The 20,164-nt window shown below is 38.0% G+C and overlaps 1 protein-coding gene across 1 annotated transcript in view; it reads right to left on the bottom strand.

The window, feature by feature from the left end:
- The window catches only part of CCDC170 (coiled-coil domain containing 170), a gene marked incomplete at both ends in the record, with an annotated part of 85,621 nt that overhangs the window by 32,558 nt on the left and 32,899 nt on the right, over positions 1 to 20,164 (bottom strand). The window contains 3 exon segments of the mRNA XM_079716744.1: positions 11,949 to 12,134; positions 15,939 to 16,083; positions 19,781 to 20,037. Of these exon segments, the coding sequence (XP_079572870.1) occupies positions 11,949 to 12,134; positions 15,939 to 16,083; positions 19,781 to 20,037 (588 nt within the window).

Here is a 20,164-nt window from a genome sequence, read left to right as displayed (position 1 = left end):
ACACTTTGTCAAAAATACAATATTTTAACACTTTACAGATTTCTTTTCAGATAGTAATACAGTAGCTGCTCAATTAGAGTAACTAGTATCAGCATTGGCGATAATAAATTGGGCCCATGTATTACTTAGAAACTACCATCTAATGTGTGGTTAGAAAACTGAGGTCCTAAATTCGATGATGCAGGGATGAAAATTAATCCTAATCCCCTCAGAGTTCTAAAACTCGATAGGAAATTACATATTAACTTTTACATTGAAAGAAAGTCCCTAATGCAAAAGAGGGGAGTTTCCATGACCAATGGAGAGACATTTTTAACCAGGAATTTACAAAAGATCCTAAAAATACACAAAAAATATATCAGACACTTGAGTACTATAGACTTACTGTCAGTTTGGAATAAACTAATCAATCGGCAGCTTACACCAGGAGACCAATAAACACAATTAAAATATTTCCGCTATGAGGAATTTTTTCCACCCCAATATCAGACTGTTTTCTCACTGCCTTAGAGACCAGGGTCAAAACAGTCTTCTTTAACAAATCCAAAGCACCAATGCTTATGTCTAATAAAAATCAGAAAATTCTTTTGTGGTCATAGAATATAGTGGCACATGGCAGCAGGTCAGATTTTTTTTTCTGGACACATTTCAGCCCAGTGAACTATATGCTGTTTCTCGTATGAATTGCAGACTCGGGAGCCAGCGACAAGGCCTTGGGGACCTGCTCCCCCAGTGCTCTGATTAAGCGCTTCAGAATTCAGAGGCACGCGGCCGATCTGCTGGAAACAGATGTCCTCAGACTGCAAATGCAATTACTTGTAGAGCTATTGGGAGACAGCGGCTAGAGTGGAGTCTGGTTGCACGGCTACCTCAAGGATACACTGAAGTAATGTGACATTGGTGTCGCTGGCCAGGACCTCGGGACTGCTGTCAGAGCACACTGACACACAGAACAAGAAACAAGTAGCTCCCTCAGAGCAAAATCAGGGCTGACCTCCACAGAAGACATCGCACTGGCAAATGAGCACAGACCCTATCGAGACAGTGAAAGGGATCACTTTAAAAAAATTTTTAATTAACAAATCTTTAGATTCAGTGCTACTAATGCAATAAATGTATAATGATCCCTTCACAATTACTTTTAACAAAAACATTTGTAAATAATATGATCAAGGTGTTCAATTTAACTTCCCAGTTAAATGCATTAAGTAATGAAATCATTCAAAGGTTTGTGTTTTTAAAACACAATTGATTCCTATTACAATGTTGCTAACCCTCCTATGGATTTGGATATGCCTGAGATCAAACTGCCTCTCAAAACTAAAATGACTAATTATCATCAGGGTAGAAAACCTCTGGCTTGAGCTTAATTCATCCAACCCTAGACAAATTTCATAAAATTAAAAATTCGTTGGTTATTTCTACCTACTGCAGTTAACATTAACAAATAAACTCAGAAATTCCTGCAAACATGTCCTCTCATACATTGCTGGTGGAAGTGTGAATAGGTATAATTTTGATATAAATATCTAAAACATGTAATATGCACAATATCCTTTGGCCCAGTAATTCCATGATCTATTAGAGTGGAAGCTGCAGAGTAACATTTTACTTCAAAATGAGGAAGACCTTTCCCAAATCTGAGCTGTCCCAGTGGCATTATCAACCTTGGAAAATAGTAAGAATTAAACTTAAATTTGAAATTCCCATTATTGACAAACTCGATACAAGTTAACAATAAATTTAACTTTCCAGGAGGCCAGTGTGTTCCTGGGCTTCACTTCAGTACTGCAAAACGCTCTGCCCTGAACTGGTCAGACTGTGCCTGGAGGACCATGGACAGTTCCCAGCTGAAACTTTAAGAGGGACATTGTCAAAATGGAATGAGTTCTGCATCACATGCTAGGATTAGACCCATAATAAAAATATTTATGCAATCATGTTATTTTAAATTCTGTTTTAATTTACTTTAAATGTGTTGAATGAACCTAAAGACAAAGCATTGAAAACTTAATTACAGTTACAGAACAGAAGGAAAATATTACAAACCTTGACAAGGTAAATACAATAATAAAATAAAAACTGGAATGCAGAACGATGGGAGTAAACAGTAGGAGGCATTAAATTCATCATATGTCATAGCAGAACATCTAAAACTACTATATCAGGTTGTTGAATCAGGAACAGAAATGTATTGTTTTAAAGTCTTAATGGTAATATCAGAGGTTCAAACAAGAGTGTAAAGTGAGGCTAGAAGTGGAAGGAGAGATGATTTTTAATTTTACTTTGGAGCCTTATGAACATTTTTAATTTTTTATAATATGAACAGATATTATTTAATGTTTATTTTCATTTTAATTACTCACCATTTTAGAATAGTGAGCTCCTCTAGCTTATGAGCGCCAGGACCCAGACCTACCCACCATCCTGTTGGCACCAGTCCTGGGATGCCTCAGGCCAAGTAGCTAGCTGGGAAGGGATACAGCACCACTAGTAGGCTGGCTGGCTGCCTTAGGACCCCATAATCCCCTAGCCCACCCGCCAGAATGCCCAGGACCAGGCCCCACCCACCTGTGCACTTGCACTAGCCCTGGAACCCCCAAGACCCGCAGCCAGCTGACATTACTTGGCCACAGCCACTAGGAGGCCAACACCAGCTCTGAGATACCTTGGGTCCCTCAGCCAGCCACCCCAGGAACCAACCCCACCCACAAGCAGGCAGACAACAGACCCAGGACCACTGCAACCCAGGAACCTGCCATGTCAGGACCCAGGCCACACACGAAGGAGCCAACACCAGCTCTGGGACACCCTGGGCTACTCAGCCAGCCCCAATTCCTAGAAACATACAATCTTCCAAGACTGAATCAGGAAGAAATAGAAAATATGAACAGACCAAACACCAGTAATAAAATTGTATCAGTAATTTAAAAACTTCCAACAAACAAAATTCCAGGATCAGATGGCTTCATAGGTGAATTCTACCAAACATTTAGAGAAGAGATAACACCTATCCTTCTCGAATTGTTTCAAGAAATTGCAAAGGAAGGAACACTTCCAAACTCATTCCACAAGGCCATGTATTATCCTGATACCAAAACCAGACAAAGAATCACTAAAAAGAAAATTACAGGCTAATACCACCGATAAACATAGATGCAAAAATCGTCAACAATAAATTAGCAAATCAATTTTAACAATACATTAAAAGGATCATACCCATGATCAAGAGGGATTTATCCCAGGGATGCAAGGATGTTTCAACATCTCCAAATCCATCAGTGTTATATACTACATTAATATATTGAAAAATAAAAATCATATGATCATCTCAATAGATGCAGAAAAAGATTTTGACAGAATTCAACATCCATTTATGATAAAAAGAAAACTCTCCAGAGAGTGGGCATAGAGGGAACATACCTCAACATAATAAAGGACATATATATGATAAGCCCACAGCTAACATCCTACTCAATGGTGAAAATCTGAAAGCATTTCCTCTAGGATCTGGAACAAGATAAAGATGCCCACTCTTGCCACTTTTACTCAACACAGTATTGGAAGTCTTAGCCACAACAATCCGACAAGAAAAAGAAATAAAAAGAATCCAAATTGTGAAGGAAGAAGCAAAACCGTCATGTTTGCAGATGACATAATACTATACATAGAAAATCCTAAAGATGCCACCAAAAAACTACTGGAACTCATCAATGAATTCAGTAAAGTTGTAGGATACAAAATTAATATGCAAAAATCTGTTGCATTTCTATATACTAACAATGAACTATCGGGAAGAGAAATCAAGAAAACTATCCCATTTACAATCACATCGAAAAGAATAGAATATCTAGAAATAAATCTAAGGAGGTAAAAGACCTGTATTCAAAGATTATAAGACACTGATGAAAGAAACTAAATATGACAGAAACAGATAAAAAAATATACCATGCTCATGGACTGGAATAATTAATATTGTTAAAATGACCATACTACCCAAGGCAATCTACAAATTCAATGCAATATCTATCAAAATACCAATGGCATTTTTCACAGAACTAGAAAAAATAATTCTAAAATTTGTATGGAAACACAAAAGACCTCAAATAGTCAAAACCTTCTTCAGAAAGAAGAAAAAGCTGGAGGTATCATGCTCCCTGATTTCAAACTATTACACAAAACTACAGTAATCAAAACTGTGTGGTACTGGCACAAAAACAGACATGTAGATCAATGGAATAGAATAGAGACCCCAGAAATAAACTCACATTTATATGGGCAATTAATCTACAACAAAGGAGGCAAGAACATACTGTGGGAAAAAGACAGCCTCTTCAATAAATGGCGTTGGAAAAACTGGACAGCTACACGCAAAAGAATCAAACTGGACTACTTCCTCACACCATACACAAGAATAAATTCAAAATGGATTAAAAACTTAAATGTAAGACCTGAAACCATAAAACTTCTAGAAAAAAAAACATAGGCTATATGCTCTTTGACATCAGTCTTAGTAATATTTTTTTGGACCTGTCTCCTCAGGCAAGGGAAACAAAATCAAAAATAAACAAATGGGACTACATCAAACTAAAAAGCTGTTGCACAGCAAGGAAACTATCAACAAAATGAAAAGGCAGCCTACTGAATGGAAGAAGATATCTGCAAACAATAAATCTTTTAACAGGTTAAAAGCCAAAATATACGAAGAACTGATACAACTCAACATCAAAAAAAAAAAAAAAAAGAGAACAACTAGATTGAAAAATGGGCAGAGGACCTGAATAGACATTTTTCCAAAAAGAAATACAGATGGCCAACAGATCCATGAAAAGATGTTCAACATCACTATTGAAAATCAAAACCACAATGAGATATTACTTCTCGCCAGTCAGTACAGTTATTATCAATAAGACAACAAATAGCAAGTGTTGGTGAGGATGTGGAGAAAAGGAAACTCTTGTTCACAGTTGGTGGAATGTAAATTGGTGCAGCCTCTGTGGAAAACAATATGGAGATTCTGCAAAAATTTTAAAATTGAACAACCATATCATCCAGCAATTCCACTCCTGGATATTTATCCAAAGAAAATGAAAATACTCATTAGAGAAGATATATGCACCCCTATGTTCCTTGCAGCATTATATATATATAACTCAGCTATAAACTCAGCTATAAGAAAAGAATGTTTATAACTCAGCTATAAACTCAGCTATAAAAAAAATAATGAAATCTTGCCATTTGCAACAACATGGATGGACCTAGAGGGTGTTATGCTAAGTGAAATAAGTTAAACAGAGAAAGACACAGAATCACTGTGTGATTCCATTTATATGTGCAATCTAAAAAACAAATGAACAGACATAACAAAACAGAAATGGAGTCATAGATACAGAGAACAAACAGGTGGTTGCCAGAGGGTAGGGAGATGAGGGAAGGAAAGAAGTAGGTGAGGGAGACTAAGATGTACAAACTTCCAGCTGCAAAATAAATGAGTCATGGGTATGAAATGTACATTGGGGAATATAATCAATAATTTCATAATATCCTTTTATTGTGACTGACAGTAAATAGACTTACCATGATGATCATTTTGAAATGTATAGAATATCAAATCACTATGTTGCATAACAGGAACTAACATAGTGTTGTAGGACAAATATACTTCAAAAACAAACAAACTCATCGGTTACTAGAGGTGGGAGGTAGGGGAAGGGGGAATTGGATGAAGGCAGTCAAAAGGTACAAACTCCCACTTAAAAGACAAATAAATCCTAGGGATGTGATGTACAACATGATAAGTATAATGAACACTGCTGTATGTTATACAGGACAGTTGTTAAGAGAGTAAATCCTAAGAGTTCTCATCACAAGGAAAAAATTTTCTATTTCTTTAATTTTGTATCTATACGAGATGATGGATGTTCACTAAGCTTATTGTGTAATCATTTCACGATGTATGTAGGTGAAACCATTATGCTCTACATCTTAAACTTATACAGTACTGTATAGCGATTATACCTCCATAAAACTGGAAAAAAAGAGAGAACCAGGATGAGGACATGAATTATAGGGATTTTGATCCTGACTTGCTACAGTGAAGAACTGTCAAACAATTAAGACTGCACAGAGGAGGTGGACCTTCTGTGAGTTCCCTGCCTCTGGAGGAGTTCAAGGGAAGGCTGGGTACTAGCTAGACAGGGACATTTTAGAGATGATTCTTATTTCAAATAGAGAGTTAGATGATCTAGATTCTAAAAGACCTTAGGGTCACTTCCAACATTGTGATTCTATGATTATAAAGAGATCTTTAACTTCTTTAGTAATTTATCCTGTCTGATAATTTCTCATTTCCAGGAACTCTTTCCATATGTCTGTACTCTTAAAATAACCATACATTTATTTTAATCCCTAGATAAAAGTAAATAACTAGGAAAAGGAAATTAAAACACTGAGCATCAATTATGTGCTGGGCTTGTCTTGAGTGCCATATGTAGATTACATCATTCAATCCTAACGATAACTGTAAGAGGTAGATCCTTAAATTATTTTCCCATTTTACATACAAGACACTGAAGTTCAAAGATGTAAAGTCATATGCCTCAGATAACACAGCCAAATGATTCTGGAGCCTATATTAAAAACCCAAGAGCCTCGCCTCTGAGCCACCCTGCTCAGTGTGTCTCTCTTAGCCTCTCCCCTCTTACACACTCTGCTGTAGACAACAAACCAAGAAAGCAGAAGGGACATCCTTCCAAACCAAGCCTGCTGATTCCAAAACGAATATTTTTTCTCCTAGCTTCAATTCTGGCCATTAGAATTAAGGAAAATGTGAACAGTGTGAAGGAAAATAAGCTGTTTTAAATCCATTATGTAAGTTTAATTTCTGATTCACTGATTGAAATGTCTGGTCGATAGGAAACGTGTGTGGCTAATGTAGATAAAGTGACTACTTTTCTCAGCATTAGATTATTTCGAGACAACAACAACAACAAAAGGTGCCAATCTATAAAAGTTTTTAAAATGTACTGCAATTTTAACTATTAAAGATTGTCAAATAATATATTATCCATATGTATAATAAATCACCTGGATTTTTATTTGGGAATTTTCATAAAGTAACTTAAAAAAATCATTAAGATAACAAGAAAAGCTGAGTTTGGTAGAAACAGCACCCCAGCCCCGTGGATGCTTCTACCTCTGCAGTCATTCTGGACTTTATTAATAAAGTAAGTTTCCAACCTCAAAAACAGAGCTTTAGAAAGCATTATGAAAACTCTTCCTGAGACCACTAATGTGTCAGTAAAACCACTTGACAGTGTTTTTCAGTAGTAAATCTTTGGAGTCATAATCCCATGAATGAGCGCTTTATTAAAGACCTCAAGTTTTTTACTGCCCATATTTTTTTAATAATTTGTATTATTTTGGCAGGAACTTGATCCCAAAGTGAATGTGTTTCACAAGTCTGAACAACATTGCATCATCAGTCATTTACAAGTAAAGACACATATAAAAGAGGAATAAGTTCTGTATTTTTAATGTGCTTTTGCAATACATTGTCATTTCCTACTGCTCATCTCCAGGAATGCACTTTTATAGACAAACTCAATTCTTCATAATTTTCAAGGCTTGATAATTTAATAACTACTATCTATAATCAAATTAAAATCATTCATTCACTGAGGAAATTTGCATAGCTACTTCTTTTTATTGTTCCACTGACAAATAGTATTTGGCACCAGACTTGTATGTAGGAAGTAGCTGTAAATATACATGTAAAGGGGATTACTGATAAAAGCACAACAACATAATGACCAGGGTTCAAGTCACTTTGCCAGTTAATAGCTGTGCATACTTGAGAAAAGTACATAACCTGAGTACTTAGCAAAATGACTATGCTAATGGCAAGTGATTGATAAATGGTGACCATTATACTAATGATTGCTGATAGTACTAACATAAAAAGTCTGAGAGTCTTAAACTTCACCAAGAAGGTTTACTAATAGGTAGAATATTGAAAGTGTAATTTTGAAATAATTTTATGTATATTGTAAGACAAAGCAAATGAGTAAATATTATTGTTAGGATCCAAAAGATACTAATATAAAGTTAAAAGATATTAATTAATTAATTAATTAATTAATTTAAAAAATTTTAATTTTTAAATTAATTAATTTTAATTAAAAGTAATATTCTAATTAACTCCAGAATATTACTTTTAATTAAAAATATCAGTATTAATTTATTACTAAAAAAAGTATTTCTAGCTCTGTCCACTGAAAGCAATGACACCCCAATAGCAATGAGCACACCTAAAGCCTGAATCTTGGTTTCTAAGCACCATTCCCCAGTAAAAGGAGCCAAAGCTCCATAGAGAATAGGCTGCTTTTAGTTCTGTGGTCTGAAAATTGTAAGTGAGCCTAAGATATCATCTTTTGTCAAAAGGCAAGGAAACATTGAAAGACTAAAGGAGTCAGGTTATAAGGTCACAGAGACCATTTTGTAGGGACTCGTCCTGGCCAAACATGGAGGATTGGAAAGCCAAAAGGAGAATAATTGATTATAACATAGTAAGTATCAATAAATAAAAATCCATGTGTCCATAGAATTGAAAATAAAAGGTAAGAAAACAAAAAACTTTTCTTTATGTAAGAATGTCAACTAATAAGTAGAAGGAAGGATGAAATTAGAATATTACCACTTTGCCACCCCTGATGTAAGTTAATCCAAAAAAGAATCAATGGATGATAACATCACTAGGTCAACTTGATGCAGAACAGAAATACCCTGCCAATGATCACCCCACAGATACCTAACTTAACTGCAGGAAAAAAAAAATGTACCTTTACACTAAAGATATGGGCAATCAAACTTAGTTTCAGCAACAATAGAAAAATCTAACACTATCTGCTTCTAACACAATGCAATATGAAGTATACAACTTTAGCTTTGAAATATTCTTGCCAAAAAAGTTTAACCTGGGGACTTCCCTGGTGGCGCAGTGGTTAAGAATCCGCCTACCAATGCACGGGACACAGGTTCAATCCCTGGTCCGGGAAGATCCCACATGCCGCAGAGCAACTAAGCCCGTGCACCACAACTACTGAGCCTGCGCTCTAGAGCCCACGAGCCACAACTACTGAAGCCCGCGTGCCTAGAGCCCGTGCTCTGCAACAAGAGAAGCCACCGCAATGAGAAGCCCACTCACCACAACAAAGAGTAGCCCCCACTCACCACAGCTAGAGAAAGCCCATGTGCAGCAACGAAGGCCCAACACAGCCAAAAATAAATAAATAAATAAATAAATAAATAAATAATTTTTAACAAAGGTTTAACCTGAATCCAATACAGCCCCTAGATCCAACTTTAAGTGTATAGGGCATAGATAAGCAAGTTAAATAACATCTTGAAGAAACAATCAGACCACTGCTCTGTACTCTGTACAAGTCAATAATATTTTTTGAAAAACTATAAAAGGCTAAACATAACAAATAAATGCAATGAATGAACCTAGACTGAGCCCCAATTTGGGGAAGAAAACAGTTATAAAAGACATTCTTGTAGAAAATGATGAAATTTGAATGTCAATATTAGGTGGTTATTGATTATCTATTGCTGTGTAACAAATTAGCCCAAATTTAGTGGCTTAACACAACAAACATTTATTATCTCACAGCACTACGGGCCAGAAATCTGGGACTGACTTAGCTGGGTGTTTCTGACTCAAGGTCTCTCAGAAGGTTAGAGTCAAGCTGTTGACCAGGGCTACTGTCATCTCAAGATCATCTGGAGGAGGATTCACTTCCAAGCTCACTCACATGGTAGCTGATAGGCCTCGGTTCCTGGGCACCTGGGCCATGCAACTGGCTACCTGAGTGCCCCACCACATGACAGCTGGTGTTCCTCAAAAGCAATGATGCAAGGGAATTCAAGAGAGTGTATCTAAGACAAAAGCCACGGTGCTTTCATAACCCAATCTCATAAGTGAGATCCCACCACTTCTGACATATTCCACTCACTGGAAGTGAGTCAATTCATCCAGCCCACAAGGGGAGGGGGATTAAATTCCACCTCCTAAGGAGTACAAAAAACGTGTGGGTCTGATAACCTCCAAGGATGATATTGTGGCATTATTGTTGACTTTTAGATGTGATAATGGTATTGTGATTATGTACGGTAATGTCCTTATTCTTAGAATATATATGCTGCTGTAGTCAGAAACAATACACACGATGTCTAAACCTATTTTGTGTGTGTGTGTGTGTGTGTGTGTGTATACAAAGTAATAAAGCAAATACAGCAAAATGCTAACAACTGTTGCATTTGGGTGGGTAATAAATGGATGTTCATTGTATTCCTGTCTATACATGTTTGAAATTTTTTGTAAGAAAAATTTGGAGAAAAATAATTGAGTTATTTGAATTGTGTCTGCTCAAAATTCATATGTCGAAGCCCTGGCATCCAATGTGATGGTGTCTGGAGATGGGACCATTGAGAGGTAATTACATTTAGATGAGGTCACTAAATGTCATTACCTCCCAGCCTCCAGAACTATGAGAAATAAATGTCTGTTTTTTAAGCCACCCAGTGTATGGCATTTTATTATAATAGCCGAAGCAGACTAAGACAAGATGCTCCAATGATTGAAGTGACTTGATAACAGTGATAAAATTTTTACTCATTTCACAAAGTTAATGTGACAAAAGAAGAAATCCAGTGGTAAGAAGGGCTTTTGATACAGAGAACTGGGGGGAAATAGAAATTATTATCATTGCTGTGGATCACTTTCATATTCCAACCTCTCATCTCACCTCGGCTTGGCAGTGAGGTCACTGTAGACCTGGAAGACCTACGAGATGATCCCACAAAGGTGGCTCCTTCTACTGCATCCCGCCAACTCCAGAACCCCCGTCACAGCCTGTGGGACACCACTGAAACTTCACCCTTCACGGAGCCTCTCTTTTTCAGCATTAGTCATTCCTTAATTTTAAACTCCATCTCCTTTAACTCTTCAACTTTCTCCTATGTATTTTATTAACTGATTGCACTAGCTCACTTTTGCTTTTGGAAATTAATTGTTATTATTAATCCCATTATTAGTTTCCTTGACACAAAAATTTAAAAATATAATTAAAGGATTATGTAGTGTTAAAAAAAATACAGTATTAATTCCTATGCTCAAACAGGCTCCAGCTAATTTAAAAGGTAAAGCAATTCATTGGATAAATAAAAGTTTGGAATTAAGAGTCACTTCCCTTTGGCAATATCTCTCAAAATTACAAACCCCATATCCTTTGACCCAGCAAGTCTACTTCTAGGATTTTTGTCTTGCTGATATAGTCTCACATATGAGAACTGATAGATTATTCATAGCAGCCTTGTATAATAGTGTGTAGTGTCTTACCAATTTTTTAAAAAGTAAATAAAAACATAGAGGTGCAGAGTATGTTGCCATTTGTGTTAAAAGTAAATAAAAAGAATAAACATATGCATATATATATATGTAGAATATTTCTAGAAAGGTATATAAGAAATTGTTAACAGGTTGCCTCTAGAGAGACCAACTGGGTGGCTGTGGGGAAGGGATTGGGGGACAACTTCTCATCACACTCCCCTGTGTCCATTTAGAATTTTGTATCTTATGAATGCATTACCTATTTGCTCAAAAATTAATTTAAAATTTTTGTAATCCTTACAGTTTAACCAAATAAGACGTATTAGCTACAAACTTTTTACTTTTAAGTGTTTTGTATTTCTTTTTTTCTAATTAGAAAAAAACTGTATCCAATGGCCAGATCAGGGCACTGACTCCCATGGGGCCCCAGACCTCCTGCTGAGAGGAGCCTTTGAAATTGCAGTCAATAACACTAGTATGCCCATCCACATCTGGTTTTCAATTTCTGCTTCATAAACACGATCACAGATGCATACACACGCTCCACATACTGTACCTGGTTCAGCTTGTCTTTCTCTTCAACGCAGGAGGCAGCTTTTTTCTGCTCTCTGTTTACTTCTGAAGCCAGCCTCATGATTGTTTCTCTGCTAGCTTTTGCCTCCATCTCATGGACATTTTTAGTCTCTTCAAGAGTAACAATTTGTCCTTTCACGAATGCGTTTTCCTTGCACAGCTCTCCAAGCTGAAGAGAAAGCGATCACAGCTGTCCCGTAAAAATTAATAATTTCATACCATTCTAAGCAATTCTGATCTATAAACCCCAATGATCGCATTATCACATGAAAACAGGAAAAGAGCTATCCCCCTCCATCCACTCAAAAGGTAACTTTTTCAAAGGCAGCCTCTAAATGCTCCTGTTATGTGCAGACCCAGTGGTCAAATTAAAATTAATCAAAAGGTAGCTACAAGGCAACAATGATGAGAGTTCAGCCAAAAGCTTCCAGACAGAACAAGCATCAACAAGTCCCTGGCTGCTAAATACTCAAGGGCCGGTGATGCTGCTGCAGAGTTACAGCAGGCAAGGAAGCAAGGGTGTTCTATTCAGCCCACGTCCACTGGCACCAACTGCCTGCAAGGCATTACCTGGCACAGGGTGGGGACATACAGAGAAGAAAGCAGGACTCTTTTTATTTAAAAGAAAATCCTTCTTATTAATATAAGCATAGAAAAATCCTGAATAACATGCTTAAACAATGCATTCGAGTGGTTAGCTGGGAGAATAAGGCTTGTATGCTTTATAAGGAGGGAAAAAAAAAACCAACCAGGCTCCTTGGCCCCAGGGAAACAGCCACGCAGACAGCTCAAGGATGCCTGTAAAAAGACCTGAAACTCCTCATGACAGGGTCAGCATTTGTGTTAGGACAACCAGGGGAAGTGACATATCTTTTAGCCTCAGCAATTTGCCAACATGGTGCCCGGCTCCTGACTCAGTGCTGTTCCCTCTCTCTTGAACGCTTTTCCTCATATTTGTATGCTTCTTCTCCAACATCCTTTCAAAGTCCCCAGCTCAGAGGGGCACTCCTCGGCCAGTCTACCTAAAGTAGCATCCCATGCCTCTAACCTGCTTCACTCTCTTTCCCCATATCCTCATTTGTTTTTCTTCTTTGCACCTTTTACTACATGGGATAATACTGGATATTTGTTTATTTCCTCAGCATCTTTAACCACAGCAATGGAAGCTCTAGGAGGGCACAGACTCAGTCTCGTCTCATTCACTGCTGTAACCCAGCACCCAGAACAGTGTCTAGCATACTGTAATCACTCACTAAATGTATGGGAAATGGATGAATGAAGGTCAAATAAGGAATCCCTTCTTTTCTACTGTTTCTTTAGAGTGTGTGTGTACATGTGGTTATAAGGGCGATAAAAGTAAGGGAATGGCTTTGAAATTGCAGTGGTTTTGTTCACCTTCTCAGGGGAACACCTAGTGACTGTTCAAGACAGTAGCCTTTTTGCTCTTGGCCAGTGAGATTTTTTTTTTTTTTTTTAAGACAGGGACTTCCTCAGGTGATTGGGATGCTAAAACTCTAGGGTCCCAGTATCTGTTAAAAAATGTAGGTTATATTATATTCAGGTATGGTGAGGCCAACAGATCAGGAGACATTGAAACTGTGTTACTCACAGTTTCTGAGACGAAGGGGCACACGATGCCATGCAGGGCCACCCAGGGAGCCCCAGGGCTGGTCAGGAGACAGAGAGAGCCAGGGGAAAACATGTTTTCCACAGGAAGGAATGGGTGAGGCAGGGTAAGCAAGCTTAGAATTGCCTAGTTTGAGTAATTTCAGTGGGTCCTGGAGTGTAGGAGCCGTCTCTAGTTGTCTGGCACCTGACCCTGGGGTGATTAGTTGAATAGTGGCCAGAGTATAAAAGCCTGATAGAGGAAGTGGCTGGGGTATGGGCTCTGTATTGGTTGGTTTGCATATGAAAGCTGGGCACCCAGGAGAGTCATTTACTAGGAATTGGCTAATCCTGGGACCCAGTCTTTCCTGGGTCAGCAAGGCCCCAGATGTCAAAGCATTCAAAGTACAGAATATAAAAAGGCAAGATTAATACAGTATTAACACCCAGATTAGCACCTGGAGATTGTCTCTGATGAGGGAAAGGGTGCCTGAAAGAAGAAGCTTCTTAATTTCCTTTTCTTTTCCCCACCACTTGGCTTTAAAGATAACCCTCCAAACTACAATGTGAAGTGGACTTTTATTGCCAGGCTCCTGGTCACATGTTAAAGAGGAGGAGCTGAATCCAGCAGAACCTTGAGGGTATCAGACAGACCCCAGGCCTGAGCAACCAAAACCCATGAGTGAGGTGGAACTTCCTGAAGCAAAGTGTTATCACTTCACAGCTTCCACAGAGTTCATGTGGGACGCACACTAATAACCCACTGAGGGGAGGCCTTTAAGAATGGCTGCATCGGGCTTCCCTGGTGGCGCAGTGGTTGAGAATCTGCCTGCCAATGCAGGGGACACAGGTTCGAGCCCTGGTCTGGGAAGATCCCACATGCCGCGGAGCAACTAGGCCCGTGAGCCACAACTACTGAGCCTGCGTGTCTGGAGCTTGTGCTCCGCAACAAGAGAGGCTGCAATAGTGAGAGGCCCGTGCACCGCAATGAAGAGTGGCCCCCGCTTGCCACAACTAGATAAAGCCCTCGCACAGAAACGAAGACCCAACACAGCCAAAAATAAATAAATAAATAAATTTAAAAAAAAATTACCGGCGTCCATGTATTTAAAAAAGAATGGCTGCATCCCCAGTGGTCACTGCAGTGCTATTTACAATAGCCAAGACATGGAAGCAACCTAAATGTCCATCAACAGATGAATGGATAAAGAAGATGTGGTATATATACACAATGGAATATTACTCAGCCATAGAAAAGAATGAAATAATGCCATCTGCAGCAACATGGATGGACTTAGAGATTATGATACTAAGTGACGTAAGCCAGACAAAGAAAAATATCATACGCTATCGCTTATATGTGGAATCTAAAAAAAAAATTATCCAAATGAACTTATGTACAAAATAGAAATAGACCCACAGACATAGAGAACAAACTTATGGTAACCAAAGGGGGAAGGGGGGAAGGGATAACTTAGGAGTTTGAGGGTCACATACACACACTACTATATGTAAAATAGATAACCAACAAGGACCTACTTCATAGCACAGGGAACTATACTCAACAATTTATAATAACTTATAAGGGAAAAGAATCTGAAAAAGAATATATATATATAATACATATATATATATTACTGAATCATATGTATATGAATCACTTTGCTGTACACCTGAAACTAACACAACAGTGTAAATCAACTGTACTTCCATTTAAATAAATAAATAAATATTTTTTTAAAAAAAGAATGGCTGCATGGAAATCTATCAGGAAGCAAGGATATGAAAGGTTTATAAATGAGCAAAGATATGGTGTCCATTCAAATAGCTTCAGGCTCTCTAATGAATCACTACAGTCCAGGTAGTGATATAATTAATTTCCATCTCCATGGCAACCTACCATTAAAGTAGGATTTTTATTTATTTGGCTTTAGTGTAAAATTAAAAAGTACTTTAGAGATAATCTTAACCTTATGCTCAAAAAGTATCCCAAAAATGACACACAGCTGGTTTTGGTTTTGGTTGTGCGTGTGTATGTGTTTCTATCTGTAACTAAAACAAACAAAAATCTTCCTAAAACAAATCATTAAAATGAATAATTTGTTGTATTTGACAACCTAAATACATTTTAGACAAAAAAATCAATCCCTTCTGGAGAATAATTAATCTCGAATAATGCTAGAAAGGTTCTTGGAATTGAGGCTCAGAGAGGTGATATGGTTTTTCCCAGGTCAGGCAGTCAATTAATACTGTACTAGGGCTCCTGTCCTGTTCTCCTGCACCCCCAGACTCAACCACAGCTCTTCCTTTATGGCACACTTCAGAATGACCACTAAATGTATAGTCTTTTTAATCTCCATACAAATACCTTTAGAATTAAATCTTCATCTGATGCCTTTTCATTCTTCTTCCCTGGATCTAAGCAGTCATGAAGTTGAGCCAGGAATTCCTCATGTTTGCTGCAATTCTGTGAGACTTGATCCTTATTCTCCTTGTTTTCCTTTAAACATTTTCTGTCAGGCAAATAACAAATAAGTCAAGTTTTAACACCAAAGAAGATAACATTCATCAAAGTTCAGAATTCAAGCTCTCTGTTGGGAAATAACCAATAATCATTTCAACACAACACAGTTTCCCAGACACAGAGCACGATATCGTCTTGCAAGCCCAGTTAAAGAGGGAGAAAAGTGGAAACAACTCTGGGGCACGTACACTTTGCAGAAATGTAGGGAGATCTTTACGGCATCTTAGCAAGGGAGACAGATTATCTGCCTCCTGTTCCTGACATTTTTGGATCTGCAGAAGTGGAAGGTGGTTCTCTAGATCACACATGGATCCACTCAGCCATGAGTCTCTGCTGCGGCTTCATGGGGAAGAAAGAGAGTGATGCTACATTGGGTCTAGAGACCATGCTTTGGTCACTACACAGTGATCCATAAGGGTTACTTAGAGCTTTCCCTGGCTCATGGCCAAGCATAACTATAATAAAAAATACATCAGAAGCAGGGGATATGCCCACCCCTGGAAAAGAGAGGTGTTCAATCATCAGCAAAGATCACTACTAGTTTTTGCACATCCAGAATTTTTAAAGAGTATTGGAATGGGCCAATCAAGGAAAATCAGTCAATTTATGCTCTGCTGTGAATATTTTATTTCAATCTCAGACAGGTTTGCTAAAATAGCATAGTCTATTTCTAATTCTTTAAATGTTAAAAACTAAGAGATCATAAAAAACAGACATATTTTAAAGGCAAATTAGGATCATTTCAATAATTTGGCATCATTTTTTAGTACCCTAGATAATAAACATGATTATTGCTTTCCCTTTTTACCATGTTGAGTGTTTACTGCAATTCTTTCACGCTATTCAAAGATGAACAAAGCACGTAATTGCATATACTCAAAAGCATATCATATTTCTATTTAGAAAAAATGTATGACAATAAAAGACCAACATCAATATATCTCTAAGTTCTTATTTTCAGCATATGAAAGGTAATATTTATTCAGTCTCTCTCATTCATTTAAGTCATAGTTAATGCTATGGCTCTGATTTATTTATGTATATGATTCTATATATTTACTCTAAGATTTCAGTCTTACTTCTCTGTTCCAGGAGTTTCTAAATTATTTCCACTTCTATTTGCATTTCACTTTAACCCAACAAAGTCCCAGGCATCTATCATAAAGACATCATCACATAAATGTGAAAATATGAATGCACATGGGTACTCACTGCATCTTAGTTTATAATAATTTTTTGACTGGAACTAACCTAAGTGCCTAAAGGAAAGAGCCAAAAAAACCGGTTAAGTAAATTATGATATTAACAGGCAATGGAATATCACTGGCCATTAAAAATGATACAGTGAAAGACTTTTTAAGTATTTACAACATATTATTCAGGAAAAATAGTTCACTACATGATGCCATTTATGTACAACTGTCTGAAGATCTGTTCAACAAAATGTTAACTATAGCATTTCTGGAATCGTAAGGTTGTGAGTAACTTTAATTTGGGGGGCACTTTATTATATCTTTAAAAACTTTCTTATAATGAATATATATCATTTTATTACTCATTTGTTTAATAAATATTTATTGGGCACTTACTATACTACTTACTATGCTTAAAGGTGCTAAAGATACAGTAGTAAACAAAACAGATAAACATCCCTCATGGGGCTTACAATCTAGTTGGGAAGATGGACAATAATCAAAAAATAAATGTATGTAAAATGTATAGTATATTATAAAAGGGCTGGAGACAAAAACAATTAAGCAGGAAAGGGAGTAGGAAACATTTGGGAGGAGTGGGGTGAAATTTTAGATGTCGTCGCTAAGATCAGGTTAGTGGCAATGGGAAGTGTCAAAATTTAGATTTATTTGGACGGCAGAGATAGATGATGAGATTTACTGAAGGATCAAGGAAAGAGAAACAAGGATGATCCAAGATTTTGGCCCTGATCAACTAGAAGAATGGAATTATCATTAAACGAGATTAGGAAAAGCACAGGAGGATTTTGTGGAAACACCAGGAGGTATTTTGGACATGTTCCATTTGAGATGCCTGTTAGACATCCGCATGGAGATGCCCAGTAAGTTGTAAGATATGTGGGTCTTGAGCACTGGGAAGAGGTCCAGGCTAGATCTAGAAACTACATGCTCGTGGGGGGTCGCGAGCATGTAGATCATACTTTAAGTCATGTGGCTGGATGAGAGTGAATTTAGATAGAAAGGAGAAGAAAGTCAAGGACTGAGCCCTGGGGCACTCCAGTACTTGGAAGTCAAGGAGATGAGGAGGACAAAGCAAGAGGCTGTGACAGAGCGGCTAGAAAGGTAAGATCAAAAGCAGGCACGTGCAGTGTCCTGGAAGCTAAAACAAGAAAGTGGTTCAGGGAGAAAAGCCAACTGTTGGCTCATGTACTGGAAGGTCAAGTAAGATAGGACTGATCACTGAATTTGCAACACGTGGTCACTGGTCACCTTAATGAGTGGCTTCAGTGGAGTAGATCTGAGAAAGGAGAGAAACTGTTACAGTGAGTACATATAAACATGTTCCAGGAATTTGGCAGTACTTGGAAGGAGAGAAAGGACAGGAGCTGGAAGCAATGGGTTTTTGTTTTTATCTTTTTTTCTTTTCTTTCGGTACGAGGGCCTCTCACTGTTGTGGCCTCTCCTGTTGCAGAGCACAGGCTCCGGATGCGCAGGCTCAGCAGCCATGGCTCACGGGCCCAGCCGCTCCGCGGCATGTGGGATATTCCCTGACCGGGGCACGAACCCGCGTCCCCTGCATTGGCAGGCGGACTCTCAACCACTGTGCCACCAGGGAAGCCCTGTTTTTATCTTTATAAGATGAAATAAGTAAAACAAGTATCAAGTATTTTATTAGTAAAGTGATTTAAGTTATTATACACAGAATTTTTAAAGTGTATCTTAAGAACAGGTAGCTCCTAATTTTATCTCAATAATCAGAACTAAGGGTAGAAAACCTAGATTTCCTGAGTTCTCTGCATAAACTGGCAATAAACCCTAATGAGGAGTGTTCAGGGTGTTCTGGGGTGTTCTGGGTTTCCGGGGTATTTTTATAACTAGCTTCTGAATAAACCCTTCCCCCTGTGCACTATTCCAGCACCTCCACTTAAACCTCTACTTAGAGGAAATCTTCCAAATTGTATATATCTAAGAATTTGCACCCCTAATCAATAGGGCATAAATATGCTTAGGACAATGCCATGTTTGTTAAGATTCTTGGTGACATTTAGAAATGAGCTTGGAAAAAATTTTCAAGACTCCAAAGATATGTGAGGTCAATGATTTTTTTTTTTCAAAAATGCAGGGGACACAGGTTCGAACCCTAGTCCAGGAAGACTCCACATGTCACAAAGCAACTGAGCCCATGCACCACAACTACTGAGCCTGAACTCTAGAGCCCGCGAGCCACAACTACTGAGGCTGCGTGCCACAACTACTGAAGCCCATGCGCCTAGAGCCCGTGCTCCGCAACAAGAGAAGCCACCACAATGAGAAGCCCGTGCACCGCAACAAAGAGGAGCCCCTGCTCACCGCAACTAGAGAAAGCCTGCACGCAGCAGCGGAGACCCAACACAGCCAAAAATAAATTAACAAATTTATTTTTTAAAGTTTTTAAAAAAAGAAGTTAGTATTTTAACACTAGCCCCACTGAGAAGTATATTGAAATATCCTCACTGCAATTTCTCGTCCAGTTCTACAACTTTCTTCTTTAACTCCTGGCTCTCCTTGATTGCAGACTGAGCTGTGATTTTAGTTCTAAGTTTAGAAGTGGAGAGGGCCGCTGATTCTTCTTCTAGCTCCTGAACTCTGTGTCTCAAAGAGGTGAGGAGAGACGATTTTCTGGCATTGTTTTCTCTGTAGTTCTCCATTTCAGCTTTCAACTCTTGACAGGAAACTTCTTTGGAAAGCATCTTGGATTGCAGTTCTCGAAGCTAACGTGGAAAAGAAGTAAAAAGAGGGAAAAGATGTCAGTGGTATAAGTTGGAAGTACCTTGAAAAAATCCCAAAATCATAATTTAAAATTTCGATCTTTTATTCATGACTTCATCCGACTTTACT

This window comes from Hyperoodon ampullatus (assembly GCF_949752795.1).
Source record: "Hyperoodon ampullatus genome assembly, chromosome: 12".
Lineage (NCBI taxonomy): Eukaryota > Metazoa > Chordata > Mammalia > Artiodactyla > Ziphiidae > Hyperoodon > Hyperoodon ampullatus.
Note: the sequence above shows the minus strand (reverse complement) of the source record. Positions and strands in the feature narration are given on the sequence as shown.